The sequence below is a fragment of the Rhododendron vialii genome, chromosome 5a (assembly GCF_030253575.1).
Source record: "Rhododendron vialii isolate Sample 1 chromosome 5a, ASM3025357v1".
Taxonomy (NCBI): domain Eukaryota; kingdom Viridiplantae; phylum Streptophyta; class Magnoliopsida; order Ericales; family Ericaceae; genus Rhododendron; species Rhododendron vialii.
The window spans coordinates 31346902-31368110 of record NC_080561.1 but is presented as its reverse complement, the minus strand read 5'-3'; the positions used below and the strand labels follow the sequence as shown (position 1 = coordinate 31368110).

The window sequence follows — 21209 nt, the reverse complement described above, 5'->3', positions numbered from 1 at the left end:
TAATCAAGACAAAGGGGTCTCATAATCATTCCACTCATGTTCCTTTCCCTCCAATGTTGTATGCAGATGCAACTGAAGTTTGTATATGCCATTCCTAAACCCCTTTTCTTTTTTTGTGCTGGCATGCCCAATTCAACTCTTGATCAAACTGGATAGGCCCTCCTTTAATTTGTTTTTTAAGAACACTCTTCCATATATAGCTGTAGCTTGTAGAGGAAGGAGACTAACAAAGTGTGTTCTGCTTAGTGGTTCCTGTTTCATTCCATATACCAAAACAGGCCATTGGAATAGTCCAGGTACGTCACATTGTCAAAATAGTGGTCCCAATAAATAGAAAATTGCGACGTGGCGCAATACAATTGATTTGGAAGAAACAAATGTTTACACTGGCCGGGGTGTAAATAATTTAAGATAGAACTTCTGGAGGTTATTCCGACTGTCAAAAGATCTCGCGGCCACCACATTAATTAAATCTAACGGCCGCCAAATCAAGTCGTGGCTGCGAAATGTGGAAAACTTGACCTCTACGGCCGCAACCTCAAAAACTACGTATGCAATTGGCCAAATTTCGTGGGCTTGTCCTGGACACTTTTCGTGCTCCAATTTGTGCATGTTTGGAACTGTTGAAAAACTTGTTGAGTCTACTTTGTTACCCAAGTGATTGAGCTAAAATCATTTGTACGCCAAAAGATATAACAATTTTACTCTTGGTGGGTCGAAAAACAAATCGTAACGCAGATAAACACTGGATTCACACAACCCAAAAACACAGGAAAACATTTTGAAGTCACCAATTTGACCCCTCTTTCATAAGGAGCAATTCATCTTGCCAGATCTCTGCCGGTTCAACTCTTCCAAGAATTGTTTCCACCAATTGTTCCACATCGTTTTAAGTACTTAAATCCTGTTTTTTTTATACGGTTGAATTCCTACTTAGAAAGTTGACAACTGCTATTCTATTTGAAGGGGCCACAAACAATCATTTGTAATGAGTATGGGCAACATTAATATCATATTATCATCATGGTTTTGCATTTGTTTCTATACGTATACCACATACATACATAATATTGATTTTATTTATGATATGAAATGAAAGAGGCAGGATCCTCTGTGCCGAAAATCTCTGTGCCGAGGGATTTTTTGGCCTTACTTTTTAACATAAAAAAAAAAAACACACACACAATTCATCGGCCGCAAAATCCCTCGACACAGAGATATATAAATTTTCGAAACATAGGAAATCGGATCCGAAACGAAAGTATGGATAGTACCAAAGGAACATTTAGAGATCCACGTTCTGCAGCACAAAGTCCAAACGTACATTGGGGTGTCCAATAAAAGAGAAAGGGAAAGGTCCAAACTTTACGTAAAAGCCTACCAGCCTAAACGGTGCGTTCAAAATAATTTTGTTTGGAGCATCCAAAGAGAATTTTTTGGACGCTTGCTTTCATTGTACTATTATTTATTTATTTATTGTGTTTGGTTTCTAGCAGGTAAATAATACAAAAAAATTATTCGCAGGGACAATTTGCAGGGACAAACGCGTTTGATTCCATTTGGATCTCGAAAAAATCTAAAAAAATATCCATAAATTTTTGAATATTATTTTATGGGGCCCTGTAAAGAATCAGCTCCAGTGGATATCGATAAGTATTACTTTTGGATAAGTAGGGGCGAATTTCCAGTGGATATTGGTAAGTATTACTTTTGGATAAGTAGGGGCGAATTGACAGTTTCGCCCCTACTTATCCAAAAGTAATACTTACCGATATCCACTGGAGCTGATTTTTTACAGGGCCCCATAAAATAATATTCAAAAATTTATGGATATTTTTTTAGATTTTTTCGGGATCCAAACGGGGCCAAACACGTTTGCCTCTGCGGATTGTCCCTGCGGACTGTCCCTGCTCGTAGCAGTAATAGGGTCATACTGCATATAAACAATCTTTTTCACTTTTCCTGAATGAGGTTTGAACCCATATGCATAACATAGGAGTATTAATTAACGAAACCAAAATGGGTTCTCTTTTATTTTTTAAATTAGCATGTTAAAAACTAGCAAACTAATTGCCAAACAAAAATGGAAAACTTCGAAAATACACATTTTCGCATATCCATGATTTCCTGTTCTGGCGGGAAGTTTGTTAAAAGTTTCAAATACCGTGCTTAATTAAACGAAGTTTCAAAAGTTTGTTTCTGCTTTTTCTTTTTCTTTTTCTTTTTTTTGCGCTTTTGAGGACCATAAAATAGGCCGGCCCATATACACAATTTGCAGAAGACAAGCATTCCCTTGTTGCATTAAATAAGAGCAAATTAAGATATTTGTGAAAGAAATAGTAACAATTTTGGACTATATTTAACCCTATTTTAAGTACCATGTGTGAGGAACTTAGTTGCTCTTTCATTGTCCTTTCTAATGAGTATTTAAAATCCAAACCCAATGGAAAAGCATGAAAAATGAACTTAATTAATAACAATGGCTCAGACCATTTGTATTGAACACTTTGTATAGGCAAAGAAAGATAAAAACAATTTACAACATGTTAGAACCACAATCTCATTAATAATCACAAACAAAATGGTTTTGAACGATTTGAATACAACAATTGAACGGCCTGGTTTGGAACTTGAGAAAAAGAAAGAAAAAGAAAAGACGGGAAAGGGAAAAAAAAACCTTCGAGAAAAATGTAGAAAAACCTTCATGCGCTGTAGTTAATTCTTTGTTTTTGTTATTTTTCTCTCAGTTTTCTCTCAAACCGAACGAGGAAAATTAATTTTTCCTTTCCTTTCTTTTCTTTTTCACACGTTCCAAACAAACCCTAAATCTCACTCTTTCCTCCAAGCATACAACAACAAAGAAAAGCCACCACCATTACTCCCACAAGACTTGGTGGACGAAGAACATGAACTTCTACCACCCTCATGACTACTACTCTCTTCCGCCCACTGCAACACACTCGAGCACGACGGCGACGGCGACGGCGGCTGCACCGCGGCCGCCCCCACCGCCCCCGAAAAGCTCTTCCTCATCAACCTCTTCTCCGGGCCCGCCATTTCCGGCCAAATGCCACCACCATCCCCAATTTGGAACACAAAAACACCATGGCCAGACCCACTTTTGCTGTTGCCACTACTTTTGTTGACCCAATTGAACACATCCCAATAAAACTCTACCTCCACTCCACTAATCATGATTCTCTCATTCCCTCTGAATTTCCATGCAAGTCTCTTTACTACAAGGCTCGTCACCCCATTGACTTTTACTTTGAGCACTCCTCCGCCACAGTCTATCTCTATCTCGTGTTTGGACCTCATGAACTGCGCCCGAGTTACGTAAATCCTGCGCCCAAACACGTGCTCCCTCCGAGACAGCAGGGTCGACTCGGCTGAGTAGCATCGCGGCTCCGTCACCCCAGCCCGCCGGGTCAACTCATCCCGGAGGTCGCCGAGGAAGAATTCCAGCCTGGAGTTGAAAGTAATGGCGATGTAGAACGACGAGTCGGGCTCCGCCGAGTTGCCGGCGAACTCGGCCCGAGTGAAGTCCCAGTGCAGCTTGATCTTCTGGTAGTGGTGGTGGGTCAAGTTGATGGATTTGGACCCAGCCCGGGTCCGGAAGAAGGAGAAGGTTGATGGGTAGAGAGAGATGGTGGTGGAGAAGGAATTGTCTGAAGGGAACAGGGTTAAGGTGTGAGAGAAGAGAGTCTTGGACCAGGTGAGGGTGAGTTGGGTGGGTGAGTTGCAAAGGTGAGTTTGGTAAGTGCATGTTATGAGGTTTTGAGGCATTGGAGCTGTACTAGTAGTATTTTCACTAGAGAGAGTGCTTGGATTACTGAAACAAGCAGGGATCATGGTGTTGTCACCTGGGTTCTGTCTCTCCCTCCTCTCACAAGTCACAACACTAACTCACTTTGGAAGATTTTCATCCTTTGATGCTCTCTCTGTGGAGAGAGAGAGAGAGAGAGAGAGAGAGAGAGAGAGGTTCTTCTGTGAGCAAGTTCGTGGCTTTTGTTGATGTTTGGGCAGATGGGTGTGCAAGAAGAGGGGAGTTTTTTTAAGATAAAATTGAAGCTGGAATGACAAGGCTGGCTACTCCTTAGATACGAAAAACAACATAATTGATAATCATCAGCACAAGTGTTAACCGCTAACCCAATGATGGATTGGTTATTTTAAGAGTTTGTTCTCTTCTAAGATTTTAAATATAAAATGTGTTATGAACTCTTTTCGAGTCAGTCTATATGAAGTATTTGTCTCGATTTTAAGTGGCCGGGGCTTCCCCTAATGGACGGTTGCCTTAATTCGTAAGCTGGTCCAAACACTTCTTTATAAAAAAATAAAAAAACCAAAAATTAGCACGTACAAGTGGTCCAAGGTTTACGAATGAGCTGGTTTCATCTTCGCTTGATTTGCGCCTCTGACAAAGAAAGGGAATGATTTTTTCTCATTCTCTCTCTCTCTATCTCTCTCTCATAACAATTTTTTAATGCAATTATAAAATGTATTTATAAGTGAGCTGGGGTGCACTAATGGCTAGGACCTCAGTCTTAGTCACAGATTGACAATTGCAGGTAAGACTTTCGCCTCACGGAGTTTTTTTTTTTTTATTTGCTAACACAAAATTCGTCCAGATAGATCGAATTATATGTCATTAGTAATGCTTGATTAAAAGTCATAATCGCAGGTGTTTGATTGGTTTAAAATAAATTAGGAGCAGAAGAGAAGAGAAGATTCTCGAACGATGACCAATAACTTCAAAAGAATTGAACGATGAGCCATATGAGGTGAAAATCTGGTTCTGTAGATCGAGTGGCACTAAATGTGACTTATCTGTCATTGATGTTTTTGATGAGATCTAAAAAGTGAATAACTACTACCATCTTTGCGTACTCGATATGAGCCTAAGGCGCAGCCCCCCAGGAGACCGTTGGAAAGCCAAGTCGAAATTAATATTAAATGGGATTGTTTGTGGTTTTATTTAGTATTTTTATAAACTGGATTAATACCTGTTCGAGAAGAGCCGGCAAGATGAGCCGAACCTAAGAGATGCATGTTGCTGCAGGAAAGTGAAATCCAACTAGTAAAATTTTAAGAAGGGAAGGAAAGGGGAATGGGAAGGAGATGGAGACAGCTTAGAAAATGGAGAGAGATATGGAAAGATGAAGGAAAATGAAGAGTGAAATCACATGTCAATATCGCCACTTAAGGGAAGTAATAACGTCATCACAATTCACGATCTTATTTTTTGATGTTTTAGCTATCGGGAGATCAATCTTACCGCTCAATTGCGGGGAACGTTACGTCCTGATCATACCATATTTTGTAAAGGTGAGGAATATTTATTTGCTGAGCCGAGATAACGTTAAATTTAATAACTGGTGTTGTATATATTTTATGTTCTTGCTATGTTGCTTGTCATCAAGTTGGCTTGTTAAATTGGTTGGCAATGAGTCAATGAGTTATTGATTCCTACTCTCTAGTCTCTATGCAAAGAATGTCTTTATTTTTATATTTTTTTTCTTTATATAGTGAGATTAAATTTATTTAAAAGATATTCACCTTGCACTAACAAGGTGCATATTGGGAATGGATGGACAGGATAACAAGGACAGAGTCAGGATTGTAATATTAAGGAGATGTCAAAATTTTATAGAGGACTTTTATATCGTGATATGGATATGATATTTTAAAGTTTCCGTGCTCATCTTTTAAAATCCAATTCTAGGTTAAAATATATTAAATGTAAAACTAGTTTGCACATGAAAAATGGAATTAATTTCATTGAGTCTCAAGAAATGTGATATTTACACTCAACTTAACCTATGTATATATTGGTTTCTTCATAATTCGATATTTATATACTTTATTTGAAACCCATTATTAGTGGGTAGACATTTAAACGCCCAGTAGATACAATTTTACTTCTATTATGTATGCCTATTGAAATAAAAAAAAAAGAATATGACCTCTTAACCACTATAAAAGAAAATGAATAGTTATTGGATTAATGTTTAAAGATACGTTCAATAAATTATGATGGCGGCAATTGCCTGAATTTTTTGGAATTTTTTTTTCAAGAGACCATACATATTTATACAAGATAACTAGTGTAATTATTCAAAACCCTGGATAGGGGTATTTGGCTAAATAGGCCACTTGGATTTTTTGTTTATATTCAAAAAAATTTGCATTTGTTAGTTTCGTGTCAATTTTTTGTAGATTATTGGTTCATTTCGCATTTGTTAGTTTTGCGTCAAATTTTTATTTAAATTTTTTTGAATAAAGACAAAAATCAGCAAAAAGCCAGATTTTTAGGCTTTATTCAAAATATTTGAGTTTTGGATAACAATTTTTTACTTTTCCGATTCCTCTCGTTGAGACGAACCAATATTCCACAAAATTTGACGCGAAACTAACAAATGAGGAAATTTTTTGAATAAAGACAAAAAAAAATTAGACAAATAGCTTATTTAGCCAAAATACCCGTTATACTCCGCTTTTGCAAACCAAGGAGGGATGCAAATCAGTCCTCTTTTGGTTGGCAAAGAAATTTTTGAAAAAGATTCAAAGGAATGTACAGAAGGGTATCCAAGACGTGCGACAACCAAGAAAAAGCCAAACCCCACCAAAATTAGGGCAAATCAAATGGATACAGACAAATACATGCACCCTGATCACTTTAATTTGCACTACAAATTAATTTTCCCTGCAATTCTGCATATCATGCATATCATGCATGATTTCAGCCATGAATAAGAGCATTTCCCCATCTTTTAATTAAGTTTTGCCCAGACCGTATACTTTATCAGCTTCAGCTCCTCCACTTGTCTGTAATTTGGAATCTCCCTTTCCAAAACAGCTTCGATTCTTGGATTCAGGGTTCGATGGATCTAGTTTCCGGTTGGTCGATGAGTTTACTTCCCACATAATTAATCAGAGTTTGATTCTTGGAGTCAAACTGCAAGAAAATAATTTTTTGTGAATTTCCTAATCCCGGCGTGTAATGTGTATGACTTACATTTGAACAAACTGAAGAGGAGATTAGTTAAAGTCCGTATAAGCTAACTCGATCGGACACTTATGACCCTCGAACCGAATAAAAAAACGGCTTCATTCTTGACTTTTAAGATTAACCACACAGCCGCAATTAAAGGATGACTTCCGATGGATCTAGTTTCCCAAAACAAGAGGTCCCAGGTTTTTTTCATTTTTTCATTGTTCAATTTTTTTCCACATTTGTTAGTTTTGCGTCAAAATTTTGTGAATTACAGGTTTATCTCGACGAGAGGAATCGAAAAAGTAAAAAATTACAACTTTTACGCAATTTTTTTTCAGAAATATATAACTTTTAGTACTTTTAGCTCAATTTTTTGGGCTAAAAGTGCTAAAACTTGGATATTTTCAATATTTTTTTGGTAAAAATCATAATTTTTTACTTTTCCGATTCCTCTCGTCGAGGCAAACGATTCACAAAATTTGGACGCAAAATTAAAGATGTGAAAAAAATTTAAATAAGAACAAAACGAAAAAAAGCCTCGAACTTATTTTTGGGAAACTAGGCAACCTCAGCTGCCCACCGATCTAAACCACCTTAATTCTCTCGAAAGTTAACCCATATGATATGATTTCCCACCTTTGTTAACACGTTGTCCAAAATTTCCAACCAAAGTAGTGCCAAAAAGAAACATGTTTGTTACAGGAGGGGCACCAATTTACCATAATCTAAGGGGGGGGTTTTCCTAAATTTGAACATTCATCATCCCTAAGCACGAATTTCTTTAATGCAGAAAGTAAATAAAAAATACCTACTATTTTTTATATATAAAGCGCCCATTTGTTTGACTGTTCTAATAACGAAGAGCTATGTAATACACCGATTAGTGGGGATCGGAATAGTAACGGAACAACTCAATGGCATTGTATATCGCACAGTTTGTGGGATTACATATACGGGGCATGATTAATCCGGACGCATATTTTAACAAAAAAAAACTGCATATTTATATTTATGGTCCTCTTGACTATAATCCAATCTAATACTCATATCTGGTCATGTCCCAATATTAATTGGACTAGACCCACCTCCCACGATGCTAATTAAGCACGTTCAGGTGCATGGATTACGAATTTTATGGTCCAATTTATTAATTTTTGTGGTCTAACTTACGAGTTTTGTGGTTCAAAGAGTCATACAATACAATCAAAGACGGTGCAAAAGTTATGAAAACAAAAGTTATGAATATTCGTGGTCCGACTTGTGAATTTTATGGTGTTTGATTATGAATTTTTGTAGCTCCAAATACAAAAGCGCATACCGTACACCTTAGGAGTTTGTACAGTAACCTTGTTCAGAAATACTTCATCCATCCAAAAAAGATTGTCATTTCCGCCAAAATGAGAACTTAAAAATGATGCGCCTTTATTAAATTTTTTAAACATTTTTTCACATATATATTGAAAGAACTCTTTGATATCTAGTAACTTGTGATTTTTTTTTTTTTAAATTTTCTTCACAAAGATGCCTTATTTTTAAGTTCTCGTTATTAAAACCAAGACATTTTTATATTTTTGGAACGGAAGGGTTATCGTTATACAAATATACCAAGTGCCATTCATCTAATAATACCAAACCAAACCAAAGCGAAACCAAATCTCGATGATCCCAAATTGATATGAGATCCGCAAAATAAATTCTTTCTCGTTATTTAATTCATGGGTCATGCAATTCTATTCAATAAATACAACTAACAAATTTTGTCTATTTATTTTGAGTCATTTCTTAAAAACATTCAGATCAATTACTTTTGGCCAAGCCATGCTCTACGGCCCTCATAAGCAAGCTGTCTCCTTGGAGGATAATCAAAACCGGTGACAGGCCGATCCCACGGGCCTTGGCTAGCACGATTTCCCTCATCAACGTCCTGAATTCCTCGCGATCGATCTTCCCGTTTCCATCCGCGTCGAACGTCTCGAAAAGGGTATCGTACATGCTCGTGATCTCTTCCTTCGATTGCAACTCGAACTCCACCGACGAAAACCTTCCGTGCCTTGTCTGGAGGTCGGAGCGCGACAACTCTCCGTCGTCGTCGGTGTCGAGCTTGTCGAATTGCTCATCGACGCATTTGTCGAAGGCCTCCGCGTCTTTGACGAATTCCGTCAGTGTCGGACCCTCAAGACAAGCCACACTCATAGTTTTTTAGTTTTGGGGGAAGGAATTTCAATCAATTTCGTTATTGGTTGATTAATTTGAGCCTTTATATAGGTGATGAAGTGAGGAAACCTATTTTTAGGGCTTCGTTAAAATGGTTGGAGGGCCTTTATTCTCGAGGTTTTGGGCCATTGGAAGCATGGAATTGTTCTTTGCCCCGAAAATGCATGTGGTGTTCTCCTCCTGCCCAAGTCTATAAAGTTATGCTTTAGGTGACTTACTCCCCCAGTCTCATAGGTGTTTGCTAGCTCGGAGTGGCGGAGTTAGGATTTTAATTTGAAGGGGTTCCATTTAATAGACATATATTTTTTATCGGAACGTATACTTATTATATTATAAAGTTTTGTTTTGCAATACATTATATTTGTACATTGAAATGATTCTGCCTAATGCAGTTAAAGTATACTAATCATTTTTTTTTCTTTTTAAGCTACCTCAACAGTCAGGTGCTTATTTTTTATTTATGAAAGAAATTGAGAATGAGAATGTAAAATAACCGATTTTTAATCAAATCAAATTACAATTATTAAGATTATAAGTAGCTATACACTAATAATTATCAATAATATTCAAAATCGGGTATATACAAAATAAATTTTAAAACTCAAAACCATTTTATTTAGCCTCCGTGGATTCGAACATACAATCTCATGGTGGGCAAACACTTATTAATTTTCCTCATGCATACTTGACCAAACCCCATGGGGTTTTGAGTGGACAATGTTATAAGGGAGAACACCATAAATTAAATGACGTTGAAGATGTTATGAAAAAAGTCGAAAAAGTTCACTGAAGTCGGAAAAAACTCGAAAAGACAGTTTTCACAGTTTTTAATTGTCTTTCACAAAGTCATACATGAACTTTTTTTCGACTTTGGGCTATATTTTCATACTTTTCCAATTCCTTTCCTCGAACCGATGGATTATTTCAAAAATTGGCCCTAATTGAAAAAAATTAAGAGAAAATAACAAAAAAAAATTACAACAAAGAGTTAAGGGAAAATGACGGCCCAGGACGTGTTTTGATAATTAATACCCTCCAAGGACAATTTAAGAACAATTATTAATACTGAAAATATCCTTGACGGATATTAATTATCAAAATACGTCATTGGTCGTCATTTTCCCAAGAGTTAAGCTGAAGGGACCCTAAAATTTTCCGGGCTAGTGGTTGGACTTCATGGTCCGATCGAGTGCATTTGACAAACCCAAGCACTAGATTAAGGGCCCTATGGGCTTCACAATCTAATACTCCATCAAGGCCCAAGAGAGTCATCGAATATGGCCTTAGTATATTGTTGCTAAGGAAATTAGGCATATACCTACAGTCTATACGGGAGGACGGTTTACCTGAATTAATTGATGAACTTTTAACTGCCTTCTAATTACCTCTCATGTCTCAAGAGAAGTAAAACACCATTCCTTTCAAATACAAATAATCCATAAAAATAAAAATAAAAATAAAAAACGAGATTTTTTTTTTTTGTTGGAAGAGAATTACCACGTGAGTTTTTTTTGTTGGAAGAGAAAATTACCATGAGAGAGTTAGATCAATCAAAGACTACAATTTATTTATCCGCATCATTCTCACCCTCGATGAAACATATATTTGGAGAATATTCTCTTCTACGGGGTTGATGTAGGCGACGAACAATTCAAGAATTCTCAATACACTCGTAGTGGCCCGGAAAATATAGCTTGGATGAGCAAGGAGAGTTGCGAGTCCAAAGGGAGCTCAACCCATTGAGATTGAGGGATAGCCTAGCTAGGGTGTATTGTAAGTTGGGTGTCAAATAGTCCATCGTTTTTTATCACCAAACTATGGGTTTCTTCTTAACAGATGAACCAAAGAGCAAAACAAAATTAATCTTTAAATTTTCCAAAATTCCAAATTGGAACAGACCATAGAGGGCGAACAAACTCTATTTTCGCATGTGCCATTGACTAGTGAGTCAATGGGCGAATGATCGGTTTGAGTGCTTATTTCAAAATATAATTAAATACTTATCGTGGAAATCGAAATATTGTTATTCATTTCCGTATCTTTTATCAAAACGTAAATATATGTCAATTATAAAAGAGATGGTGGTCATATATATAATTTTATAAATAGGACCGGTAGATATTTAATTCAAGTAATGAATAACCTAATCCATAAATAGGCTTGGTAGATTTTTTTTTTTGATCCGCAGGCTTGGTAGATATTTAACTCAAAGTACAAACGAATATCCTAATCAAAATTCTGCAACCATTGCCACACTCCCTTGAGACATTGGGTAGGGTGGCAAAGGTCTTTCGTAAGTTGTGATCGTCTAGTGATCTAGTCTATTGGTATGTTCATCGGAAACTAATCAAACGACAGAAAATGAATCAATCTCAAGTTTTTTCCAAAATTTTAAAAGGAAACCAACAGACGACAGAAGGAAAACGAACCTATTGACTCTGGTTGGTTTAGATTTGTAGAGAGGTATTTGGGGCTACGAGTAGAGAGAAATGGAAAAAGAAATGAGAGTAATAATTTTTTTTAAAAAATTGTTGGAGCCATGCTGAGAGAGAATGGGCAGTTTTGGAAAACTAAAGCGAACGTCATTATGACGTTCTTCTCTCGTGTGTTTTTTGGGATGAAATTAACATCTCGGTAGTTGGATTGGGGATTGGTTTGAGGAACAACACCGTGCTATCCCGGGCAATTCCAGTCCGCTCCTATCTCGTTTCGATGATCGGAAACGTTCATTTTGTGGACCTTGTCGAGTAGAAGAAGTGTTCAAAAAATTAGCTCGAACGGATATCATTAAGTCCTTGATCGAAATTTTTTTATTATAAAATACGGATCCGAAACACTGAATCAAACCCACTAGAACCCATTATTGCCAAGTTACACGCGTACCGATCATGCACTTAATGATATCCGATTGAGTCGATTTTTGATACACTATTTCTACTCGACGATCTCTACGAAGCGATGTTTCCGATCATCGGAACGAGATTGGAGCGAACCGGGATCGCCCCGATACAGCACAGTGTTGTCCTTTTTGAGAGCCAACACCAACCCCAGTTCCGCAGTAGTTACTACACATCACGAATTTTTGGTGAAATCAACAGTTAGAGAGGTAGGTTGGTCATGAATGAAGTGAAGACTCAAAGCTGTAAGTACTGAGTAAATTAAAGTGGGGTAGGTCATCAGCCATGCTTATGAGTTATGATTTAAAAAAAAGAAAAAAGGAAGTTTCACCCGTACCATCTTCCGTACTCCTTCGGTTACTACTTATATGAAGTATAATTACTAATAAATTCGATAGTGATAATCGTCACGCCAGCTTCAATTATTTTAATCGAACCTCACAAGTCTCTCACTGGCCCCACACGGTCACGATAGTCTTCACCCTCCCTTTTGAATAATATGCTTGTCTGTGTGCCTGAATTTAACCGTAACTCCGTCGACCTACGGATCTGTTTCAGAATTTTAAAGTTAATGACTAAGCAAATCTTCTGTACTTTTAAGATTCAGATTGTTTGGTTTTCGTGAAATTCGAACTTGCAACCTCTTGAAGAACAAATTTCTTAGTTGTTTTCTCATGTGTACTTAACCAAACCATCTGGGTTAGAGTTCTAGATTGTTAGTTTTTCTTTGTTTTCTTCTAATAAAAAGCAGAGAGAGACGTTTGTGTAATGAGTAAACTGTGAAGTTTTTGAACTCTCTGGTCGGTGGTGAAACGAAGTATACTTTTTCGTGCTCATAGTACGCGACGGAACCTATAGCTCAAGCCTCAATAAAAGCGTGTGAATAGAAAATGTATTGGGTTGGTAGAAGAAAATGTGTTGAACGTTTAGTTTAATAAAAATAACTTAACTTTTGACCCAAAAAAATTAGAGAATTCGTTTTGGCACTTCAAATATTGATAACCATCCTCCAATATTTGTATTTAGTGTTCATGTGATGTGCACTAAAATATAAATATTAGAATGTGGTTATTAAAAAATAGAGGGTCAAAATCAATTATCAAAAATTTAATTTAGTACAGACAACTTAACCAAAGCCAAAAAATTGTACTCTTAGGACTCGTTTGGAAGCAGTATTGTGAAGGGGTATTGGCGTATACCCCTATGATACCGTGGGCCCTCCTTATGCCCTGGTTTGGGAACCCAAATACCAGGGCTTCTTCGCCAATCTCCTTTTTTGTGTAAGACCAGCCAATACCCCTGTGGGTATTATTTATAGGGGATTTTGAAGTGTTATTAGTTAACACCCCAAACTCTACTATTTTATCTCTCTTCATAAATAATATTTTCAATTTTTATTCCGCATCCAAACGATCTCCTACCTTACTCCGCGGCAAATATACTCCGTTTTATATAAATACTCCTATTTTTTAAAAAAAACGGAGAGAAACCGAAAGTTTTCCCCTCTCTCTCGTCACATTTTGTTGTGGGGTAGGTGGCCCCGTATGCTTCTCTGAAATGAGTCCAAATCGGTGAAACTGTCCATTGATGAACTCAGCAGTTCTCTCTCTCTGTCTCTCTCTCTCTCTCTCTCTCTCTCTCTCTCTCTCTCCCTGTGTGTGGAAGTTGATGGAAGAGGATAGATCGTCTCTCTCATGACCTATTGACCTCTCTCTGGTTATCAGAACCAAAGAAAGAAGGTAGTACCATAGGGGAGTTACAGGGTGGGAAAAAAAAAACAAGAATAAAACGAATAGCGTAGAGGATGAACGGTTTCACTAATCTTGAACCAGATTACTCTGAGTTTGTTGAAGTTGATCCCACTGGACGATATGGCAGAGTAATATCCATCTCTCTCTCTCTCTCTCTCTCTCTCTCTCTCGTCTGCTTATAGTTATGTGTTTGATTTTGGATTTTTTTTTTCCTGCAGTACAATGAAATCCTCGGCAAAGGAGCCTCAAAGACTGTGTAAGTAAATCCAAACTTAATCCCATCCGTTTCAATTAACACTACCCAATTCATTGCTGTGAGATTTGGGGTCCGATTGTGTGGATTGATGGCAGTTACAGAGCATTTGACGAGTACGATGGGATTGAAGTTGCTTGGAACCAAGTCAAACTCCACGATTTCCTGCAAAGCCCCGAAGATCTCGAGAGGCTCTACTGCGAAATCCATTTGCTCAAGACGCTCAAACACCCAAGCATAATGAAGTTCTACACCTCTTGGGTTGACACCGCGAACAGAAACATCAATTTCGTGACCGAAATGTTCACTTCCGGGACCCTTAAACAGTACGTGCCAGCAGAATTTGCCACGATTTTTGGATCTGGTCTTTTTTTTTCTCCCTTTTTCTCATCTGTTGATTCTTCCAAGTGGGTAAGTGAGATATAGTAGTTTATTAATCTGGGTTGGTTTCCTTTTTTGGTTTTGTTTAATGGGTGTATAGGTATAGGCAAAAGCACAAGAGAGTTAACATTAGGGCAGTTAAGCATTGGTGCAGACAGATATTGAGTGGGCTTCTCTATCTCCATAGCCATGATCCCCCGGTAATCCACAGAGATCTCAAGTGTGACAATATCTTCGTCAATGGCAACCAAGGGGAGGTGAAAATTGGTGATCTCGGCCTTGCGGCGATGCTTCGAAAATCACATGCTGCCCGTTGTGTTGGTATGCTTTTACCCCCCATTCTAGAACCGGAAAATAGTTTATATATTATGCTCTAGTATTGAGTTCGTATCTAAAGGGAGACTTTTGTCTGTATATTGAATGCTTTTGTAGTTCTTTGTTATATCTCACTTTGGATTAATTGACATGATTGATGAGGAAAAGAGCAATGCTACAGACACACGGATGGAGGTGCACAGAGCCGGACACAGATGCGTCCATATCTGTGTTGGCTTCTGTGCGTTTTTATCTGTCCATATCTGTGTCCGTTGCATTTTTATGAGAAAAATGACTTGACTTAGATTAATCTGTATTCGGGTTCAATTTATATAGGGACACCAGAGTTCATGGCTCCAGAAGTATATGCAGAGGAGTACAATGAATTGGTTGACATTTATTCATTTGGAATGTGCATATTGGAAATGGTCACCTTTGAATATCCATATAGTGAATGCACTCATCCTGCTCAGATCTACAAGAAAGTTACTTCTGTAAGTATTAGACTATTAGTACTCTCTCTCTCTCTCTCTCTCTCTCTCTCTCTCTCTCAATTGACATTCTTTTGATGGCTTTAGGGGAAAAAACCAGATGCCTTGTACAAAGTGAAGGATCCAGAGGTAAGGGAATTTGTTGAGAAATGCTTGGCGACTGTATCACTTAGGCTTTCTGCAAGGGAGCTTTTGAACGATCCTTTTCTCCAAAATGATGATTGTGAATTCGGTTTAAGACCGATAGATTGCCAACGAGAAGCAGATTGCATAGACCGGCAGCCATATCTCGAACTGGATTGCGTTGGAAAAACATATAGTAACAGCTCCTTCATTGGATACTTAAATGGTATACCATTTGAAGGCCAAATTGGATGGGAGCACCATTCAACTGAGATCGAACAAAGTGGGATCGAACTATTTGAGTACAACGATGAAGAACACGAGGATCATCATGCCCATCTTGACATAACCATCAAAGGGAAGAGGAGAGAGGATGATAACATCTTTTTAAGACTACGAATTTCGGACACAGAAGGTTCGATACATCATAAAACCATCACTTTCTTTGTCATTTTCATTATTCATAGCTCAAAATTGGAACTTGAAATCAGGGTTTTTAAGGGTTCTCTCATTTGCAGGGCACATCCGAAACATCTATTTCCCGTTCGATATTGAGAGTGATACAGCACTAAGCGTTGCAACCGAAATGGTTGCAGAGCTGGATATAACCGATCAAGACGTGACTAAAATAGCCGATATGATTGACGGGGAGATTGGTTCGTTGGTACCTGATTGGAAACCGGGGCCAGGAATCGAAGAAACCCCTAAATTTGCAAATTCACTTTTCTGCCGCAATTGTGCCTCCAACCTGCAAATTTTGCAATGTTCTGGAAATGGATGCGCAGGTATGCATGGCCGGTTTGAAGAAATCTGGGATCGCCACGAAAGCCTGGAGTTCAGTTCATTGGGATCCCGAGAGAGCCATTCGGAAGAACAAAACGAAAACTCGGACCAACCAACTGCCAAGGAGGAGAGGGAGAGAGAAATGGACCACAATGTTGCATCTAGTGGAACAAATTCTTTCAAATCGTTACCAAGTTCCGATTCTTTTACCGCGATTCCATCATTATCCCATGGCCTTTCGGAGGATTATGAGCACGAAATTCAGCAGGAGTTAAGATGGCTTAAGGCAAAGTACCAGATTGAACTGAGAAAACTCAGAGATAAGCACTTAGGACTTGTACCAAAGCCCCGAAAACTCAGAGATAAGCACTTAGGACTTGTACCAAAGCCCCCGAGGCTTCATTCAAGTTCAGGTGTTTCCAAACTCAAAATCCTTAATGGGATTTCATCTTCTTCGGATTTGAACCATTTACAAGACAAGATAATTGCGAAATCTTCTTCCATTGACAAACATTGTGGTTCAAATTTGAACGGGCTGGTAGAGAATTGCTTTCACAATGAAGACGATTCTATTGTTGCTGCCAATAGATTGTACACAGGATCGTTGATTCCCAATACTCTTCACAGGACAACTTCTTTACCAGTTGATGCTATTGATTTATAAGATCTTCTAATCTTGTGTTTGTTTTCAATTTTATGTTTTCGCATATTCCCTACCATACGCTGAGAAACTTTGGGGCCTGGAGAGTTTGCAATGTAGTAGTAGTATCCTGTATCCATTATATATGTATACACATCATATATGGGAAACTTTGGGACCATCGGAGAGTTTGGCCGGTCGTTAACTTTAGATCTCTGGAATAAAAGTCCTATATGTGGACTTTGGCAAAATGCTCAGTCGATTATAAGAGAGGAAATTAGAGCCTTCTTGGGTCTCCAAACGTATCCGGCTTGGTTAAATCTGAGTTCGTGTAAATTTCCAATTTATATATATTACCAAAATAAAGCACATTGTCCCGTGTCACACTGTCACGTAATCATCTGGTAATCCTTTGCTCTTGTCCTAAATTCTTGCTCTACACTCTCATTTTCAATCATCATTTCTCATAAATTTTAGCGCTCTTGGCATGGTTCTTCAATGATGTTTTTGTCTTTAAAAAACAAAACGATAATCTGAAAGGTTTTCGAAAGAAGCTTTTCATGCTTTCGTGGCGTTGTGCTTTATTTTATTGAGAGAGACAGGGAGAGGAGAGGAGATTATTTAATGGCGCAACCGAATTGCACATGCTCAGCGATGGAGTGTATTATTTGGTATGTCAGGTATAGTTGGCCAATGAGAGTTTTTTTCCTTGAGAGCTTGGACACTGATTGCTGGCCTCACCTTTGCTATCTCATGCCAATAATAGAGGAGGGGTTCTTCAAAGAGAGATAAATGCATGGCCCACTGAGGTATCATACTTTTCATATAGCAATTTATCAAATCCTCTACTTTCGGGTTACCCAAAAAAAAAAACCTTCTACTTTTGGAATATTATATATATTTTTTAGGAGATTTCCTTGACTTTTTTCCTCTCATATCCCATGGTGCAGGGATGCTACCAAGCACCCCCTATCAAGCGGATGCTAAGTGGCTAATTCGGTCGTTCATCTCGGCAATCGACAGCTCGAATTTTGACCGAGCAATGGAAAGTTCAAATCTGTATGCGCTCAGATTCAATCCAAGTCCTACGTGCCGAGATGAATGACCAAATGCTGCTTGACGAGAGTGCTTGGCGGCATCCCCAGTCCCTACAAGTTGGGCTAGTCTCAATATGGTCCATGTTGCAAATTGAAACTGGTAGTTGAGCTAAAGAACCCACTATAGCTGTTCTAGTGGATTACTGGATTAGTGTAGGATTGGGGAATCGACTGCTGGTTATTTCTCAACTAGGACATATGAATAGAGAAATACCAAAAGGGTCTTGCCCCTTATTTCGTGAATGCACAAAATTTAGATAGGGAAAGACCGGAGACTCAAAACTGGAAAGCAGTTGAGCTGACCAACGGAGCTAACCATGAATTGCGTCATTACTGAGCTTCGGGGGGGACCTTCTTACCGTTGGATAGACACGAGCCGAGTAGTAGCTTGTACAAATTTAACTTGAAATCTTAATGAGCTTCAAAAAATGTTCAAGCTTGATTTATTTATGTAACAAATTAATCTTGAACAAACTTTTAATAAACGAACACGAGCTCAAATTCAAATAGCTTAGTTCATTTAGTAACCCTACCAACAAAGATGGAGAGTCGGAAAGGTCTTCTCCACACGTTATTGTTAGCACAAAAGACATGGCCCTCTCATTGACACATGCACCAAGTTGGCAACTTCACCTAACGTTAGTTCCTCGGGTCAAATAGTGCACCCAACTTTTCCTTTTCTTACTTTTGAAAATTAACAAACAAAAATTTGGCAGAATGAAATTTAACAATTTGACACTCAACTTCTTCCTATTTTCTAGGGCGGTAAACGAACCGAGCAACTTGTGGGTTCAGAGCTATGAATAGCTTCTGAATCTCCTAATGTATACAATATTGACAACAACAACATAAAAATGAACCGAGCAGCTTTCGAGCTCGAATTTTTGGGACTTCAGGTTGATGCTGTGCAGTGAAGTGTAAGTGCAAAGCACCTCTAAGCTGTCGGATCGTGCATCCGACGGCTCGGATCTCATCTCGACAGCCAACGATCCAGAGCCGTTCATTGCCGATATGAGATCCTGAGCCGTTGGATGCACGATCCGACGGCTCGGAGGTGCGCAGCACAGTGCTACGCACACCACTGCACACCACCATCCCCCATTTCAAATTTTTGGTTCGTTTAGTAATTGAGCTCGATTAATAAAGAAGTTCATTTAGTAAATAACTAAACTCCGCTCGAGCTCGACAAAGTTCGAGCTCGGCTCGTTTACAGCCCTATTCTTTTCAATACTTACTAGAGAAATTTTCTTGAGAAAAAAAGAAGAAATTAATCCAGTATTCCTAGCTAGAGCACCCACTACTATATTTTATTTATTGTTGTTGGGAAAGTTTAACGCCTGTAATTGAGAAATTATTGCACAAGCACCAATATCCCTTATTAAATCCCAGGGAAATCTTCCTTCTAGATGAGTTCAATGTCTTGTATGCAGCCAATCTATCTGTCTCTTTAGTGGTAAGCATTATCTTCAAGTAAAAGTATTTTTTTTGGGGGTTATAATATGAAGTTAATGGGAAACTAAAATGTATTAAAAGTATTAGTATAAGTTGGACTTGGTCACTTGGGCCCTGTTGTGCCCTGGACAATAGGTCTTGCTATGCCTTTAATACATGGCCATTCTGAGTTCAAAAATTAGATCGAAATCGTTCATTTTGTAGAATTTGAAGAGCAATAAATAATCCAAATAACTGTAAGTTGATTTGAACAATGAGAATGGCATGATCGAATAAAGTTTCTCTTGATGTGCATTTTCAAACTCATATCCGGTGTTCATTTTTTTCGAGAGCAATTTTCTTCGATCCCTGATTTATTGACGTCCGCTCGACTTATTTTTTGTCAGATATGATCTACTAGTTGAGTTCTACAACATGGAAAAGCAGGATCAAATTTTTGGACTCAGAACGTACCCAAGGCACAACGGGACCCGCAGTTATATTGTTACAATATTTTATACCTGCGCATCAATGTACGTGGGTAGCTATAAAGGTGGGGTTAAAGGAAGAACACTTATGAATAATTGAAAAAACTTTTTAATGCTTTTCCTCTCCCACTTTAATAATGAGAATATCATGATACAGATGAGGATGATTGTGAAGTTCGCTTTTCCTATCGCTTTAGTGGTTGATTAGATCCAAATTAAGCAACAAAATAAGAGATTTGGCTACGTGAGAATGAGAAAATTAATACTAACTAATAAGTGTTTGTCTTTCATGAGGTAGCAGGTTCGAATCTCACGGAGACAAAGGCCGAACATTTCAAACAATGGCCCCACTGGAGGGTTTACCCGATCATTAATTCAGGTACTTCCTGGATAAGTCGAGATGTGCATAAGCTGATTCGGACATCCCATTATAAAGAAAATATCCAAATTGCGTACGAGCAATGGCAACATGATGGCCCATAAGCTCCAAGTAAATGATAGTGACTTCCACTCAAACAAATCCATAAAAGTTCCACTTTGGGTTCAACTTGTATATTCGGAAAAGGAGTTGTTCAATAGACCACCCAAACCCAATAATGACTGAATTCAAGATCTTTTACTTATTGGGAGAGTTTATTGAACGTTGAATCCATTGCATCAGTTTGTTCAACTCTTCTCACATTTATGTACTATTTTTTTAAGACTTCGGTAACGGTGTATATGGGACAAAATTTTAATATTCATAAAGATTTTGGGTGTTGATATTTTGTGATTTTTTTATTAAGTTGTCTTCTATCATCGGGAAATGCCCAAAGGGCTACAAACACTCAAAACTCGGAGCAATATAGATTCTTGCAAAAAAATGTCATTATAATGGAAAACATACAAGAAGATTTTTCTCCTAATAAACTTTTTTTTTCTTTTACCTCACTTTCTTTCATTTTCACTTTTCGACAACAAAAAAAAAAATTCTAATCAAACGAACCCTAGCCAGACTCCCGGAGTTTGGGCCAAAACCTTTTTTCATTCTACCAGACCTTAGAGCATCCCTATTGTAATAATCAAATTAGTATGGATAGGCAAACTTAATAACAATGCTAAAAAAATATCTCACACTGTAATAAGCAAAGTTACAAGTCTTTTAGCAAATAACCAAATTCCACTCATTCCATAACCAAACTTAACAACTTTTATTAATAACCAAAACTCAATAACCAAACCCAATAACCAAATTCAAAACTCAATAACTAAAAAATATCCCACATTAGAATCGTCTCATCGAGACGAATAATTTGGTGTGGTCAGGTGTGTGATTGAAACTTGTTTGAAATTGGACATAGATGCATTG

General features: G+C 37.9%; 3 protein-coding genes across 4 annotated transcripts; 1 reads left to right on the top strand and 2 right to left on the bottom strand.

Moving 5' to 3' along the window:
- Nucleotides 1-2829: 2829 nt before the first annotated feature.
- On the bottom strand, nucleotides 2830-3852 carry LOC131327816 (uncharacterized). Its single transcript, XM_058360946.1, has one exon. It carries the CDS (start codon nucleotides 3850-3852, stop codon nucleotides 2830-2832), a length of 1023 nt encoding a protein of 340 aa, XP_058216929.1.
- Nucleotides 3853-8642: 4790 nt separating this feature from the next.
- On the bottom strand, nucleotides 8643-9249 carry LOC131325262 (uncharacterized). The gene has a single exon (XM_058357418.1). It carries the CDS (start codon nucleotides 9188-9190, stop codon nucleotides 8795-8797), a length of 396 nt encoding a protein of 131 aa, XP_058213401.1. The 5' UTR covers nucleotides 9191-9249; the 3' UTR covers nucleotides 8643-8794.
- A 4344-nt stretch (nucleotides 9250-13593) lies between these two features.
- On the top strand, nucleotides 13594-17026 carry LOC131325261 (probable serine/threonine-protein kinase WNK9). 2 transcript variants are annotated; one of them, XM_058357415.1, is made up of 7 exons: nucleotides 13594-13987; nucleotides 14078-14115; nucleotides 14211-14438; nucleotides 14594-14814; nucleotides 15145-15302; nucleotides 15387-15837; nucleotides 15941-17026. In XM_058357415.1, the coding sequence occupies exons 1-7, from the start codon at nucleotides 13913-13915 to the stop codon at nucleotides 16867-16869; spliced, it is 2100 nt and encodes a 699-aa protein (XP_058213398.1). In that variant the 5' UTR covers nucleotides 13594-13912; the 3' UTR covers nucleotides 16870-17026. The 2 variants fall into 2 exon arrangements, with proteins under 2 accessions (XP_058213398.1, XP_058213399.1); XM_058357416.1 differs by lacking the exons at nucleotides 13594-13987; nucleotides 14078-14115; nucleotides 14211-14438; nucleotides 14594-14814 and adding an exon at nucleotides 14821-15049.
- Nucleotides 17027-21209: the final 4183 nt, after the last annotated feature.

What these genes read in the sequence shown, in the direction of transcription:
- LOC131327816 (XM_058360946.1), bottom strand. Translation starts at nt 3,852, where the DNA reads ATGATCCCTGCTTGTTTCAGTAATCCAAGCACTCTCTCTAGTGAAAAT.
- LOC131325262 (XM_058357418.1), bottom strand. Translation starts at nt 9,190, where the DNA reads ATGAGTGTGGCTTGTCTTGAGGGTCCGACACTGACGGAATTCGTCAAA.
- LOC131325261 (XM_058357415.1), top strand. Translation starts at nt 13,913, where the DNA reads ATGAACGGTTTCACTAATCTTGAACCAGATTACTCTGAGTTTGTTGAA. An exon ending in CCACTGGACGATATGGCAGA is followed by an intron (nt 13,988 to 14,077) that starts GTAATATCCATC and finishes TTTTTCCTGCAG; the next exon opens with TACAATGAAATCCTCGGCAA. An exon ending in ACTTCCGGGACCCTTAAACA is followed by an intron (nt 14,439 to 14,593) that starts GTACGTGCCAGC and finishes ATGGGTGTATAG; the next exon opens with GTATAGGCAAAAGCACAAGA.